This window comes from Mustela nigripes, chromosome 6 (assembly GCF_022355385.1).
Source record: "Mustela nigripes isolate SB6536 chromosome 6, MUSNIG.SB6536, whole genome shotgun sequence".
NCBI lineage: Eukaryota > Metazoa > Chordata > Mammalia > Carnivora > Mustelidae > Mustela > Mustela nigripes.
Window position 1 is genome coordinate 59050079 of NC_081562.1, and position 17270 is coordinate 59067348.

At 36.0% G+C, this 17270-nt stretch overlaps 1 protein-coding gene across 1 annotated transcript in view; it reads right to left on the minus strand.

Moving 5' to 3' along the window:
* The window catches only part of SLC15A5 (solute carrier family 15 member 5), an 80148-nt gene that overhangs the window by 46706 nt on the left and 16172 nt on the right, over positions 1 to 17270 (minus strand). The window contains exons 4-5 of the mRNA XM_059404768.1: positions 7716 to 7936; positions 3405 to 3591 (exon numbers count right to left, since the gene is read on the minus strand). Of these exons, the coding sequence (XP_059260751.1) occupies positions 3405 to 3591; positions 7716 to 7936 (408 nt within the window). The remainder of the gene's footprint in view (positions 1 to 3404; positions 3592 to 7715; positions 7937 to 17270) is intronic.

The window sequence follows — 17270 nt, forward strand, 5'->3', positions numbered from 1 at the left end:
CCTGGGATCCAGCCCTGCATTGAACCCTGCAATGGACTCTGCTCAGGGGGGAGTGTGCTTCTTCCTTTCCCTCTGTGCTCTCTCTCTCATTCTGTCCCAAGTAAATAAATACAATCTTAAATAATAAAAGAAATAACAGTAGGGATTCCAAATTAACAATATTTTATTTACCTGCTATCATCTAACACTTATAGCTGGTAAGTGGAATAATAATAATAATAATAATAATAATAGTAATAATAATACTGCTGCAATGGCCTGAGAATGGGAACACCTGATTCAAATGACACATACTCTCTTTTAGACCCTTGACCTATTAAATGACAGTTTATGATGAGGCTAAATGGGCTATGTATAAGAAGGCGCCTAGGTTCAAATTAGGAACTCATAAATATTTGTTCACAATTTATGAATTTATGTACTTATATATTTCTCTCACATTTTCAGGGCATTTGGGTTCAAAGTGAAAGGAGATTTTAATATTGGACTAATTCAGTTATGTAAATTACTACCAAAAAATTACCTGAAGTTTGTGCTTGTATGTCCTGATAAAACTTGTTAATCTTCCGTAATCATAAGTGGAATATGAAGAAGTGAAGCAAACATCTAGTTTTAAAAGATGCATATCATCACACTTTTTTTTATACTCCCATAGCAAAATATTATGCAAATAAATGAACAAGTATGTAAATGAACAAATGAATGGAGTCTGGCTTAGACACAACTGAATTCAGTATTCTGTACTCAGAGGAACATAGCTCAGTTTTTTTTTTTTTTTTTAATGAGTCTTGTTTTTCCTTTTTCCTGTCCAACAAGTCTGTTACCAATCTTGAAGGGGAATATTTAGTTCATATATATGAGATATGTTAGGTAACTCTGCCTAACTTTCTTCCATCCATAAAAAAACATATCTCTTTTAAAGAATAGAAAGGATTTTAAATATGTAAGAGTGGAGAATTGTCCAAGAGAGAGTTGCTCATATTTAAAATGAATTTAAGGTACCTTATTCTCAGGAAAGACTTCTAATGTAGTACTTTCAGTCACTCTTTATAGCATATTTTCCTAAAAAGAACCAATTTTTTAAAAATTTAGTGATTAAGCATAATTTGGGAGCCCACATTGGATTTCCATTATACTGTACAAGACTGCTGAAGTTTTTGGCATTTTGCATTATCAATTACTCCCATTTTGTCCTTCATTTATTATGTTTTAATAGTATGCTTGCTGGGGGCGCCTGGGTGGCTCAGTTAGTTAAGCTTCAATTCTGGATTTCAGCTTGGGTTATGGTCTCAGGGTCATGAGACTGCATTGGGCTCACACTCAGCACAGAGCCTGGATGAGATTCTCTCCTTTTTCCTCTGCTCCTCCCCACATGTATGCTCAATCTCTCTCTCTTTCTTTCAAATAAACAAATAAATAAAATCTTTTAAAAAATAGTGTGCTTGCTGAGGGCATGTAATATGCCTTGCTTTTTGTTTATACTAAGTGTTGGGCATTCACTAAATACTGGTTTTAGAATTTCTACATTGGCAGACCAAAAAGCACTTTTTAAGACTTAAGGATTATCAAAACCTAGTAAGATTTACAGTTACCTAAACCAATTACGATAAATAAAGTTAGGGTTAGTGGCTTAAGAACTCAATCAAAAATGTTATTTGCTAAAGGCATCTATCACTGGAGATAACAACATGCACTGAGGTAAGTTTAGTCACTTTGAGTTCTTTCCAAAAACAGATCAACCCTGTGAGGTGATCAGAGGTGATCTGGTTGATGGCTTTGGTAAATAACGAGAAGCATGCTCCCTAAAAATAACTTCTACAAAGAAACAACCAAAAAACTACAATAACAGGTTACTAAAAGGCAGTATGGTCTCTGTTCATCTCTGAAAAGGAGGAATTAAGAATAAGACCAGGTTAACCAAGAGGAGAGAATCTTCTAGATGCCTGATCTTATTTCAACAGAGTTATTTCTCACGCAGACCATAAGACATTAGTTTATCATTATATGCTATTTCTTAAGTGTTTCAAATTCCCTTTGCTTTCTGTTTATGCTTACCAATTAGACCTGTGTCCTACACATGATGGCTCAATACTCATTAATATAATAGAGCTTTCACCACGTGTCTGGACCATGTTCCAGGCACTGACGTCATCCGGCATGCTTTTGAAAGTCTTCCAGAATAGAGGGACCCCAAATTGATTGAGGGTATGCCCCTCAGTGAAAGAAATAAGGGAACTAGAAGATGAGGAAGGTTAGGTGGCTTTTCAAGGTCATGCAGCAGCAGCTCAGTGGCAGAGCAGAGGCTAAGGCCTAGATCTCTGATTATTGGGTTGAGCCTGGTTTGGCTGTACCAGTACTTGTCTCCTGGTCCATGGTGGTGTCTGAGGGATCTCTGCCCGGCTGAGGCAGAGTATAGTCAGAATGGGCTTCAACTCCTTCTCTGCCATTGCAACTGGAGAAATTTTATTTTATGGTCTATTGCCTGTGTTCTGAGTAAGGTGACCTAATTTTTCCCCCCTCAACAATGAAAGTAGAGTTTTAGTGTTCTTACCATAACAAGAAAGCCCCAATTACATGAGGTTGAGGATGTGCTAACCAACCTTAATGTGGTGACACTTTGCAATGTATACTTGTATCAAATTGTCACATCATACACCTCAGATTTCCACAATGTTAAGCATTAATTAAGCTGGAAGATCAATAAAGCTGGAAAAAAATGCTTGAAAATTATTGCTATGTACCTTACTGTATGAATAAGTATAATGTAGGGACTGAATCACAGTACTAATGTTTAGTAAATGTACTACTGGTTCAGAAGTTAATACCTCTCAAGTATAGTCAGGCATTATTTTGGGGGTTCATTAACCTGTGTTAATTTTTTTTTAATAAAGATTTTATTTCAGACAGAGAGAGAGCACGAGCACAGTGCTGGTAGAGGGGCAGAGGGAGCGGCAGACTCCTGGTTGGGCAGGGAGCCTGACACGGGGCTCAATCCCAGGACCCTTGGATCATGACCTGAGCCGGAGGGAGATGCTTAACCAACAGAGCCACCCAGATGCCCTAACCTGTGTTAATTTTCAAGAACATATTCAGCATTGTCTTGGGAGTAAGGACCACTTCCCTTGAGGAAAGATAGGCCATTTGGTAGCACTGGAAATTTCACTGGGTCTTTATATCAGCTGCGTCCTCTGAGGAAGCATCGAAGGTAGGAAGAAAATGGGCCACTCGTGTCTGCATCAAGACTCGAGGAGCTGGATGTTCTTCCTCTCAAAGTCATTTTCTTCCCAACTTGTCAAAATGGGTCTCTACTCCAGAAAATATAGCTAGCTTAGATCTTAGCAGAGTATTTTTTTTTATTGCAAAAAGTTGCAAACAGTTCACTTGAGATGCTAAGTTGTACTTACTAATGCATGGCCACAGAAATGATCCATCTCTCTTCGAGGGAAAGAGGAAGGTGCTCAAATACTCCATACAAGGCGCCAGAATTAATAATGGCAGGGTGCTGACGACATTCATTACTGCAACTGGCAGAATAGATCCATCCAAATTCCTGTTAGAATTCATGGTCTGCACATAATAGCCTGAAGGAATCTGTAGTTGAGGGGGGAAAGCAGCCAGGCATTAAGTGTGGTTTAACTCTGGAGGAAGCATCTTGCAGGAGATGCCTTGCCCTTTGCAAGGGCTCTGTCTGTGACAGATGAACAGAATGTTCCTCTGATCCTCCACGTCCCAGTTATGAGCTGGCACAGGGCAGTATTGTCTCTGTGGAGTCTATCGACAATACTACTGATTCTTTATGGAGGAATCTTGTGTCATCCTAACTTCTTAATCTTCCTATGCAAAGTAAAGGTGGCCGTCATTTTGTGCTTAGGTTGACACCTAAGAAGTCAAATAACTTACTGAAAAAATACAGCTTTGTGTATAAGCAAACAGACTTTTTCCTGAATTAATTAATTAAATTCAAATCAATTAAATTTAATTAATTTTCCTGAATTAATTAATTAATTAATTGAATCAATTCCTAAATTAAAAACCAGTTGAAGGTATTAAGGATGTTTGTTTTTACCCCGATGAAAAAAAATTGGGGGCAAGAAAGAAATCCTTCGTATGGCATCTAATGTGATGGCAAAATAGATAAGAAGGATTTTTACTAAGAAGAGGGGCCCAGGGTAGAAACACGATACTTGTCAGAGGCTGTCTTTGTTGGCTCCTTGGATGGGCTTCACTTCTGAAATGACCCAAGTAATCGAAAAAAGAGAAACAAAATACACTTGTGTTTATACCTCATTTTAAACTCAGTGTGTGGCATTAGTGGACCACAGAGGAAGCTGTGTGCAAAAGGTTTGCATAATAAACTAACAGATAAGAAATGAAAAGCAAACAGAATCCCCCCAAAACCAAAAAGCCCAAACAAAGAAGACCTCTACCACATCCCAAATCCTCAGTGTAGTGTCAGAATTTCTTCATTTTTAAAATAACCCTAATCCTAACTAAAAGCATAACCTGAACTTGGAGACTCTTCAGGTATTCCAAACCTCTTGTTAAAAAGCACAGGGTCACAAGAAAGAGGGCACCTACTTGCTTTTCTATTTGTGAATGTGGTTGCAGTCACTCGTGATTATCAGTCAGAGAGCCTAGTACTTCTCTAATTCCCAGTGGAGCACAAAACTGCTAAGTCAACCTGAGTCTTGTCCGTAAGGGATGGATTCACCAAACTATTTTTTTTCTTTCTGTGCGTGAACTACGATAGGATTTGTACCTTATTACCATACTGGGAGAGCTGCCCACCTCAAACATCCAGATAATCACTTCCTGTTCGAGTATTTTCACCGACTCCTCTGCTATCAATCGTACAATTGGAGAGGGTATAAGAAGGGTCTGAGTCATAAGCACAGCAGTTAATGAACCCATCGCTTGTAAAATGAGCCTCTTGCTATGTTAACTACCTAAACCCAGGGAAAGACCACATTTTCACAGACATTCTCTCTATCTGTCCAAAATGTGTCTTGGTGATAATTCATCTTCCAGTCTTCAATGTGACCTTTAGGATTATAAACAAGGATTGCTTTGCTGGGGGCAGATAGCAAGACTGAAGGGAACATTATCTAGTTCTGCCTCACTTCAGTAAAATTATTAAGCACATATCCCCCAATCAGAGGAAAATGAGTGATGCTTTTAAAAAAGAGTGCTGGCAGCAGATCTGCTCGAAGACTGAAAGGCTCCCAGCAGAACCTGGAAGTTTCTGTTACTGATTTCAAATGAGAATTATTGTTAATAGGAATAAAGTTATTATCGGCATGAATCACAGACACAGAAACCTGTTAACTTAATAATGTGGCGAATGTACTATTAATCTTTAGTGAAGCAATATTAATATATTGCCTAATCTAAGAAAAGGCTCTAGTGTCTTGAAAGCTTGAAATCATTTCTGCTCCTGCCTCAAGTTCTGAAATCATCCCCTTTTAAAATTTTAAATACTTTTATTTCATACAAGCCTCTGAGTATTCAGAAATAATTGCTGTCAATAGAGATTCATTTTCACCTCTGAGTGGCCAGTAATGTCAAATGGTAACATCATCAGCCTTAATATCAACATATTTTAAATGTATGTCTTGGAACTGAAGGTCAATAAAGGCTACTAAATTTAAAATACGGAATTCAAGGATGTTTTATTCTTGGTACTTTGATCGCCTTTATGCTGGTGAGTATTTCATCTGAAGGTAAAAATCTATTTTCAGCCTATCCCATTGGAGGTTTCTTCTACCTCTCTTGAGAAGCACATTCTAAACTTTTTTTGGGGGGTGGGGAATTGTCTGGCATAACATTACTGTGCATAATTTTGGAGCCTATAGGTCTGTATCAGGGATTTTTAACCCGGTTGCAAGAGACATTGTGGGTAGTAAACTCTGGGTGTTTATACCAGCACTAAATTGGGATGCCATATATTAGTGGGGTGCCTGCAAGCAAATTACAGAATCCTGCATGTCTCTGAGACACATATTTAGGATCAGAATAACAACCACTGTAAGCTTGCTGTGGGGATTAAATTAGATATGGTGAAGTCATCTTTTAGGAGTTATGACCATATAGGTGATCAATGAATAACAATTTTTGTTCTTTGCAATACCTGGGCATCTAGAGTTGGTGAGATAGTTAAAATTCAGTTTATTGGAATTTATGGTAATTTATGTCAAATTAAAAAATTTATGACAGTTTTCAGAAGAGAAATTTAGTCAAAAGAAATAGTAAGTGTCACTGCATTACGAAAATAAAGAGTCAGGAATTTGTGCTTTTTTCACAGAAGGTTCGAGGCTAGCTATGGACTACTTAGTAATTTTATACTTACTATTAATTTTGCCCTTTTAAGATGTTCCTTATGATATTAAAGATTATATACACAGGTAATATTTTTGTGTTTTTGTGCTGGCTGCTATAGTGCAGTCAGGAAAGAAGTTGAATCTGCCAGATTAACCTTGTTTTCGTGCGACGTTTACAGCAAGGGTTCTTGGCAAACTTTTTTGCAGAGGGCCAGATAGAAAATATTTCCACATACTGATTCTATTGCAAACACTCAAGCCTGCTGTTTTCATGCACCAGGAAACAGTATGACAAATAAACAAGAATGGATATATTCCAATAAAACTTTATTTATTGGTCCTGAATTTTGAATTTGATATGATTTTCCTATGTCATAAAATATTTTTTCTTTTGATTTTTTTCAAGTATATAAAAATTTTTAAACTTTTTTATCTGGTAGGAAATGCAAACAAAACAAAACAAAACAAAAAACCAGCAAGCTGGATTTGGCCTGCAGGCAGTAATTTGCTGACCCCTGGCCAATTAGAGCAAGCATTGCCCTAAGAGTCAGCAGGTAGATTTGCCTTCCCTCTTGCTATTATTAACGGTGTGACTTAGCTGTCCTTCCAGAATCACTTAATTTTTCTAGCCTCAGTTTCCTCTTCAACAAATGAAGTAGTTGAGTAAATTAATCTCTAAGTTTCTTTTTCAGCTCTGCTGCTCTGAGATTTATAAATCTACCTCATTCATTAACCATCTAATTTCCAAGTTAGCAGCAAATATAGTCCTGAATTTCTTCAAAGTCTTTATAGTCACTTGTATTTCTTTGTAAGTTTGTCTTTGAACATTATCATATTAAAATTGCTCTTTAATCACATATGTTTTAAAAGGTACTTTGGACTTGCTGTTTTCCCTCTAATTTCTCCACAGCACAGGGACAGATTCACCAAGGAACTAAGGGTGGGTGGGGAAATAATCTTTTGCTCATTAGAACATATACTTCAGTACAGGGGAGGTGGTACTTAAATCAGTCATGTTAACTACGTGTTAGTACTAGATTTTAAAGGTTTAATGAAGGAGGAAGAAAAGGTTGGGTAATCGCCCACAGATTGCATATTTTCGTGCATTGCTCTAATGCCTTGTGACTATGCATTCTGAAATATCGTCTGCATCTTCTGAAAGACATTTCCAGTTTTACAAGAGAAACAGCATACTAGGTTCTCCTCAGGTATGCCTCTCTCTGCCTGACCCCTCTTGTCTCTTGAAATTAGAGCCTGTAATGTTAAGAAGCATTTATAGGATAACTCCCTGACAAAGTGTATGAGAAGAGTTTGATGGGGTGAAAATAAATATTTAACTTGTAATGCTCACATACAATCACTTTACTATCATGGGATAGTACTCACTACCTTCCTTACCTGCATAATGCATATTCTGTAAAGGAGCTGAGAAATGAAGAGAGGGAGAAGGGTGTAGAAAAATTTTGTATCTTCCACGTGGAGCTCACTGTAGCAACCGCCATTTTTTTTCTTGGCATGGTCTAACCAGCTTGTCACATCTCCAGCAAGATGGCAATAGCGCAGACAGCATATTTTCAGAGCATTAATAAACACCCCAAAGGTTGTCAGGAGGGAACAACCTGCAAGTAATTTGAGATATTATGTATTAGTAAAGGAATTGTTCTTCAATTTTCCAGGACGTCCATCAGAAAGATGACAATTGCCAGGATGAAGGGCAGTAAAGTGACTGAGAAGGTTTTAGCACCCAAGGGGTTGAATTCAAAGGAACATGCTCCTGACAAGGGTTCTGGCATCCTGGTGACCAGCCGAAGGTGATGGCTGACAGCTAATGTAAAAAATGAAAAAGGTAAGATCAATGGAAACATATTAAGAAAGGAAGAAAGGTGACAAAATAAAACACCAAAGTAAGAAATTCCACAATCTCTTAGAAGTCTAACTCATTAATGAGTGAGACAACCAAAACTTTCTTTTACAGTCTTAACACAAAGGACTAGGACTAGTTCTTAATATAAATGGTTATATCAATAATCCTCACTTGTCAGGTGGAGAGTGGTTTCTTATTTTGACATGGAGATGAAGTGAAATGTATTCTCTGCTTTGACGTTATCCTTGAATTTCAGATGTAAGGTTAAACTTTGAACTCTTCAAATGACTTTATACATGTTGATAGCATCACTAAAAGTTCAGATTGGATTAGCTGGCTTTTGACTTTTCCAGTAGTTTCCTCTGGGTTTATATAGCTGTCACTTCAGCACCCAAAGCATTTTATTGCCTAAGATGTTAGCAGTCACTTACTGCTTGTGATTTGCAACCTCACTGTTGCTTCTTTCATGATCTTTCAGATACCACCTTTTCTTTGACTCCATTAAGACTTCCTGATACAATGACAGATAAGTGACACTTCCCCCCCTTTGAGTTAGCAGTTCAGCTGTGCCACCATAATTGTTACAATTTTTCATAGTACTCTTTCGACCAAAGAAGTCCTTCTGCAAATTACATAGACACCAAGCCATGGTTGCAGGATAAACGGTATAATAAATGTAAAAATGTTTGAGTTTCTCCAAGGAAGGTCACTATAGAAATTCAAAGTATAGTTTGATGGTCATTTTGCTTATGTTCAAATTTCCCATAATAAAATTCCACGTGAAATACATTCTAACAAATTCATATAAATGTGGTCAAGCGTTGGTTTTTATATTTAAATAAAGAATATTTATTAATATTTCTTTTTATGGTTATAGAGTGATTATATTGATTTGATCTGTTTTAAGAGTTGTAATAGACCTATTATGTCAGCCTTTGATTAATTGAAGAAGCTGGGGGCCTGGTAATTGAATATGGAACCTTTCACCCCTAAGTCACTGAATCAAATCCAGCCCAAATTGGTAGTGACCAAGAATGATTATAGCAGTGGCTCTTTGGCGGCCTCTGTGAAGTATGTTGAGGTCAAGTGGAAGTATGTTGAAATAATTGCATCTCCTATGGGCTCATACCTGTGGTCACTATTGCTTCTTCTTAGTCACTATTGCCAGAACACAGAGGAAAGCCCAGGGACTAAGAACACCAAGGGAAAAGAAGCCCCAGTGAGTGGTTGTGTCTCTTAGGAAAGAAGAGGGACATCTTTTTATTATTGCAGGAGGAACTGCTCTATTATGAGACTTTCCTAGCTATTTCAATTAGTTTACTTAAGACTTTAGTGAAATGAGAACTGAGAATGCCTTGATGAACAGTCTGGAAACTGAATTTGAACAGGTCTGGGCTAGGAGGCTTAACTTCCTGACATTTCTTTATGAACTTGTCTCTGTTGCTCATCAGTCTGTTCTCTGCTCAACTTTTGCAAAACAGTGCTGTGTAGATGGAGGGTTATTATTGGCATTAATCCAACTTACTCTATGCTTTTGAATAAGCTTTATGATGAAATGATGACTATTCATAGGATGAAAGACTATTTCCAAAGATATTCTCCCCAATTTCCCCTCTCTTTCTTTAAATTCAGGTGCTTATATTGAATATATGTTTTGAACCCATCATTCTGTTTTTGTTTGAGTGAATCACCATTTGTTGCAAGATGAATTGTCATCTGCTCTTAATGCATGGTAAATTGATACCTGCAAACAATAAATATTTAAATATCTTTATCATATTCTTTCTAAGGAGGAATAGTTTGGATTATTGCTTCTTAAACTAGCTGTGTTAAAAATTTTTTTAATAAAGTTTGAACCATTATGGTCAATACATTTTAAAAATAATCATAAAACATAATACCTAAAGAATAAAATAAAACAAAGACATAAATAATGTAAGTCCTGATATTTTTATTATTAGATTCAACAGACATAGAATCTAACTTTCAGTAAATGTTTCTACATGTTTTCTCTCAGTGTCTGTATTTATTTTGTTGCATACCAATAACAAACAGTTAATTGATCAGCAGTGCTCCATGGATAAGGTTTTGAGTAGCACTGGCTTCAACTAAATACACATTTTGAAAAATGAATTTTATTTAAGCAAGTAAAGTTATATCTGATAGAGTGATATGAAACAACAAAAACAATGGTTAAGAACAAGAAATGATTGAGCATGAATGAGGTCTAAAATTTTAGCTAGGATAGGGAGGGCACATAATTGATTCCAAACAATTGTGAATATGCAATCTTTCATTCATTCAGCATACTAAGTTCCTACTATATGCCAAAGGTTTTTTGAGCCTAAGAATAATAATAGTGAACAAGACCCACAAATTTCTGAGTTTTCCTTCTGGTTGGGGAGACACTTTTTAGCAGAAAAATATAAGACATGCTCAATGATGAAAGCAAAATGGACTTCTAAGATAGACACCCATTATGGGATAGAGTATAGAGACAGCAGAAAGAGTTGAAATTTGAACTGTGGCTCGAATGACTGGAAATAGGCAAAAGACATGGAGGAAGCATATGCCAGATATGTCACAGGGTAGAAATAAGCTGAGGGGCACTTGGGTGGTTCAATTTTTTAAGCATCTGACTTCAGCTCAGGTCATGATCTCAGGGTGCTGGGATTGAGCCCCGGATCAGGCTCCTGGCTCAGTAGGGGATCTGCTGGTCTCTCTCCCTCTGCCCTTTCCCTGCTTATACCCCCTGTCTCTGTCTCTCTTTCAAATAAAATAAAGTAAAAATCTTTAAAAAAAAAAAAAAAGAATCTGAGAGTGGTTCGGTATCCATAAAGGTCAATTTGAGGCAGTACCTCAGTTAGAAGATTGGAAGGAGGTGAGGTCCCAGAGTTGGTCAGGGATCCGACTTCACGGGCTGAAGTAAGGAGCTTGGAGTTTGCCTTCAGTGTTACAGGAAAGCATTAGGAAATTTTATGCAGAAGGGAGATAACTGTAGGATGTATACACTTAAAAAGTTACTCTTGAAGTCTGGTAGTGGTGTGGATAATAGGTTTGGAAAACAAGAGGGGGAGCTGAGAGAGGGCAAGAAGTAATGGTGACTTGGACATAGCGATAGCAGTGAAGAGAAGTGGACAGGTAGGCATGTGTGTTTGAACCACCAGCAGTATTTTTTGATGGAGGGAGCTTGAAGAAATGGGGAAGTTTGAGGATGACTACTTACCTTTTCCTTAGAAAACTGGGTGTTGGTGATAGACACTGAGATGAAGAAGACAAGAAAGGGGCTGTGTTGCAGTTGGGTGAATGAGGACTTGAGTTTTGGTCAGGTTAAGTTTGAGAGGACCATTAGATAACCAAGTTAAAATGTCCATGCCTGTTTCCAAGAAATGTAGGAAAAGCTTTTGTCTTCTAATAGCCTGTTTTCTGTTCTTTTCATTTTTGAAAGCTGACACCTTTTTGTCCTTGTATTTCTGTTTTAATGAGGTTTGGAAAGGTAACATTAAATATATATATATATATATATATTCTATATATACGTTTACATATATTATAGAGAGAGAGGGAGAGGGGGAGGTAAACTGTGTAGAAATGTTTTAAATTGAAAAATAAAAGTTTTCTACCATTAAAAAAGGGTTGACTAGAAATTGGATATGTATGTTTCAAGGTGAAGTCAATATGAACTTGAGTGTTTGGTATATAGTTGATATTAAAAGTGGGATTACAGGTTACTTGAGGAAAGAGGGTGTGAAGAGATGAGGTTCAGGGAATGAATCCTAGGGCTTTGCATCAGTTAGAAGACTATCAGAGGAGAAAAGAGAAGGACTATCAAGGAGATTGAGAAGGAGTGGACAGTGTGCTATATGGGTTTTAAGTCAGAGGGAAAAGAAGGCAGAGAAGTAGTAATCCTAAATTGATCAGAGGACCTGGGAGGGAATCATAAGTTAGTTCGAGAGGGCAAGAAAAGGAAATGTACAGTCATCTGTCTGCTCAAGGAGAGTAGCAGATGCCCCATCTGTCTGCCCCAGGAGAGTAGCAGATGCCCCATCAAACCAGGGTGTTATCCCTGAATGTTAGGAGAGATACCCTGTTGAAAACATCTCCTTCTAAACATCACACCACCTCCGTGGATTAATCCATTAGACTTAATAGAAAATTCATGACTTCCATACAAATAATTTGGGGTGTCATGTAGACTTCACTTTTAAAAAAATCTATTGTCATTATGATTTTCAAATTGCTTTTCTGCACCAGGAGCAGAAATGGGAAGTTGAAAAAAAAAAGGGATGAAAATGCAACTGAGACTTCAAGCTCTAGTTTAAATGTGGATGGCAAACACACCAGGCGTGTACATTTTAAAATGAAACAGATGAGCTATTTTAAATGTTTTATTGAAATACTTAAAGATTGTAGCTATTACTATTAAAAAAAAAAAACTTCAGAAAGCAATTTTTCTATTCTTTGTACCTTTAAGTCCTTGGCTCTGATGTTCTGCTCCTCTGACCTTGATCTAATCATGAATATCTATGCTACTTAATTATAATAAAAAAAGCCTACATTGCACTCTAGATGGTAGATGCACATTTTTTCTTCTTTGGTCACCTGCCAGTTCTCAAAATTATAGCAGTGGGAAGAAATGCAAATGAAGGCCGTGCTTGACAGCTAAACATAATGGAATGCATGGTCCACATTTGAAAAGTTACCTTAAAATAAAAGGTAGCATATAAAAAATCATTTCTTTAAGGTCACCTATGGCTTTGAATTACAGCTTTGAGGAATTTCCAATTTAGTCATCAGAGAGGAAGAAGCCAAAATAAGGATTATATACTTGGCTAGAGGGAAGACAGCATTTTACTTCATCGTAGTTGGGTGATCTTATTACTTGGAAATAGAAAACAAAACAAAAACTGAAAACTGTGAAGTATTCAGTTTATGGAGTATTGTGTAGAGTAAAAGACTCCAGAACATTTTCTATTATACTTTTAATTACAATTATAAAATTCTTTCTCATGAATTTCCTAAGAAAGTTTACTTCATCATATATTTAAATATGTAACATAAGGGCTACAATAGGTTGGTGGTGAACAGTAGCTTATATATGTCTGTATTACATGAAGAATTGTATCTCTTTATTCAGATAAATATATTCTTAAATAGGAAATAATTTATATAGATAAATTATGAATTTATATTCACAAAACCCTGGAATTATTTGCTAATTACACACTCCAGAAATGACTAAACTTGTCTTTCCATGAAATTTTATGCTTTACAATTTTCTCTTTTTTGCTCTGTGGGGCTGACAAAGACCAACCCTCATAGAACTTTCTGCATATTGAACCCATTCCACAGATTGCCAGGAAGAAGTGTACTGCTTAGCTGTGATCCACATACCACAGAGCTCTGAGAAATGGAGGCAGATGTTCCTATGGATGAAATTTTCCGTACTTCCAAATGTGCTATAATAAAATGAGCTCCACACTGGGTGTTGTATGTAAGTGATGAAGCACTATATTCTACTCTGGAAGAGAATGTTACACTGTATGTTAACTAACTCTAATTTAAATTTTAAAAAAATCATAAATGATATGTTGAAGTTGCTGGAGAAGCAGAGCAAAGCATATGGAGCCCAAGCTATAAAAGGATACAAGGTACCCTTCTTATCTACTTCACAGGCTGGGGGTGAAAATGAGGTAACATTGGTGAAGACCCTCAACTGGTAAAAATACAGCTCATCACATCACTCTTAATGGTAGTAGTTGTATAGAGAAGTAGTAGAAACAGTGGTAGTAGTAAAAAGAAAATATATGAGAAATTAAAGTCAGAGTTAGATAAGATAGATTAATAGACTAACCAAGGAACAGCTCCAGAAATGCAAGTGTCTATGTACAATGAAGGTGGCATCTTGTATTAGTGGGGAAAATCCAGACTTTGAAATAAGTGAGTTTGGATAACTTGACAGTTACATCGAAAAAAGATAAAATTAAGTTCATTCTTAAAACCTATTTTGTTTTATTTTAAAAAAAGATTTAATTAATTAATTAATTAATTTGAGAGAGAGTAGGTGGAGGAGCAGAGGGAGAGGGAGAGAGAGAATCTCAAGCAGACTCCGTGCTGAGCTTGGAGCACGATGAGGACTTGATCCCACAACCTTGAGATTATGACGTGAGCCAAAATCAAGAGTTAGAGGCTTAACCGACTGAACCACTCATGTGCCCCAAAACCTATTTTAATATAATTTCCAATGGGTCAGAGATATAAAGATTAAAAAAAAAAAAGAAGAAAGAATATGAGTACTGAAAGAAAATTTGAGTGAATATCTTTATATTCTTGGAGTAAGGAAAATTTTTCCAACATAATTCAAAATCTAGACGTAATTAGGGAGACAACTGATATATTTTATTATAAGCTTAACCCCTCATCAAAAATAAAAAAAGGAAACTTAAAAATCTTGTGTGTAGAAGAAAAACACAAGAATCAAAGTTAAAAACTATATGACAAATGGGGAATAATATTTGCAAATTTTATCATAAATAAAAGTTTAACATCTACAATATAAAGAAATCTTCTAAAAATCAAAAGAAAAAGTCCACAGTCCTACAGAAAAAAAAATGGACTAGATGTATGAACAGGTAGTTCACTGAAAGATATACAAATTGTTCTAAGCAATGAAAAGATGTTCAACTTTTCTCATAATAAGAGAAATGTTAATTAAAACTTTTGCAAGATGCCATTTTCCACCCTCAAGTTGTCAAAAATCCAAAAGTTTGACAAAATTACTTTGCTGGAAAGACTATGAGAAAACAGGCATTCTCATACATTTTTGGTGGAAACTCAACAATACAACCACTATGGAAGGAAATTTGTTGAAATATAGCAAAGTTGTGTGTATAATTACTTTTTCACTTAACAATCCTACAAAGAGAGGATTACAGCAGGCTATTCATTAGAAACTACTTAACATAGCAAAAGCAAAAGCAAAAAAAGAAAAAAAAAAGGCAAAAAAAACCCCACCAAACAAAACCAAAACCCCAACCTGAATGTCCATCAATAGGCTGGTAAAATAAACATCAATATGAAGCTGATTCATTACATAATGGAGAACCAAGCAGCTATAAAAAGGAATGGGGCACATTTTTATATACAATTATGAAGCAATCCCTAGGATACATTAAATGAGAAAAGCAGGTGAGAAGAGTGAATAATACGCTCTTGCTTATATAAGTAGGGAAGTAAATACATACATGGAGACATAAAGACACACACATAAAAAATTTTAATAGTTTCCCTTATTACAAAAATGGAAAGATAATTCTTTAAAATATGTAAATGGACACCTAAGGGAATAAGAGAGAATATAGGAATATAAATAGACTTTGTTTTCTACATAAATTTTAGATACATGAAACTATTCCCAAGACTTAATTAAATTTTAAAAATATGTCTAAGTATAAAGAAAAATGGAATAAATACATTTAATTTTACATAAAGTTACTGACACAACCACACAGAGAGAAACTATGAGTAACTTTAGGACATAATAATTTTGGTGTACATTCCTAGGGATTATAAGATAAAGAAAAGAAAAAGTGCAAGAATCTTGAAACTATTTTCGATAACCATACTGGGGGCGCCAGTGTCAGGCTAAGATTACTGAGTCTTTGAGATAAAGCAAATGTGTGGATTATTGTTGTCATTGAGAACTGGGATTCTTGGCCTAGGAAATAAGAGAAAAAGACCCGAGTTTGATAGGATAAGAAAAAATCCTTCAGCACTGGTTTTGATTAAGGTATTAGTATAATCCAAAATGTATGTTATTCTAGAAAGAAAAAATGATAACATTTTCTAGCTTTGTCCACAGAAAAGTCTAGGAACCATGATAGACTAAGTAGCATTGAGCATCCCCATGGCCAAAATTATAGTCTCTAATTACCAATATCCGTGGAAAGGAAACACCGTTTTTTGGAGGAGATGATTCCAATTTCAGGGAAAGAAATAATGACCATAGAATATGCTGGCATATAAGAAAACAAGGAAGCCAGAAAAGAAAACAGAGGCTTGTCCGGAAGACTCAGACACCAACTCAAAGAGAACCTCACTGCCCAAATATGGAATAATCCGAGCACTCATAACTGTGGTGGATTGCAACTTACTAAAAATTTTAAGTCTATAAATTAATAATAATAGTTTTTCTAAAGAAATCATCCAACAGATCTACCTCTGGAAGATACTGAAAGTCTAAAAATAGAGTAAAAGAATTAAACATTTGTTTTCTTTTTCCTATATAAACTGTACCTCTGTATAACTGAATACTTACTGAGGAGAGGTTTCTCTTCATAGAATTATTTCAGCTAATGAAGGAGGCATAAATATGGACTATCACTGCCTTGTAACCCACAATGGAGTATGGACTTAGGCAGAAATCATCAGTGGGTGCTGATACTGTAAAAACAGATAATCAGACATCTCTCCTCTTCATTGAAGTACATAACACCATCTATGAAGGAATTTTGTTTAAAAAAAAATCTTAATCTGATCAAGCATGTAGGTCTTTCAGACAATTAAAAGGAATTAAGAAAGAGGAACATCTCTTGCATGACAACATGTGGATGTAATCCATGAAATTCAGACTACGAGAAATGCTCTGTGGAATGTTCAGATTTCTTTAAAAAAAAAGTGAAAAGAGATAGAAACGAAAGAGGAATATAGATGATGTAAGGGGCACTTCTGCCATTCGGAATGTATGGACCTATTTGGATGTGAAGTAAACAAAATACACAAATTTCAAAAAGGGAAACAGATCTTAACAGTGAGCCGCTACTCTCCCTTTCATTGTGTGTGTGTATGTAATAATGACATTGTGAATATGGTTTTTTAAAAGTATGTCATTTACACACTTGCACACAAATGAAATGGTATAATATTTTTTTTAATTTAAATTTTAGTTAGCTAACATAAAGTGCAATATAGATTTCAGGAATAGAATTCAGTGATTCATCACTTACATAACAACACCCGGTGCTCAACCCAGTAAGAGCACGTCTTAAAACCCATCACCCATCTAGCCTGACCCCACCCCCTCCCTCCAT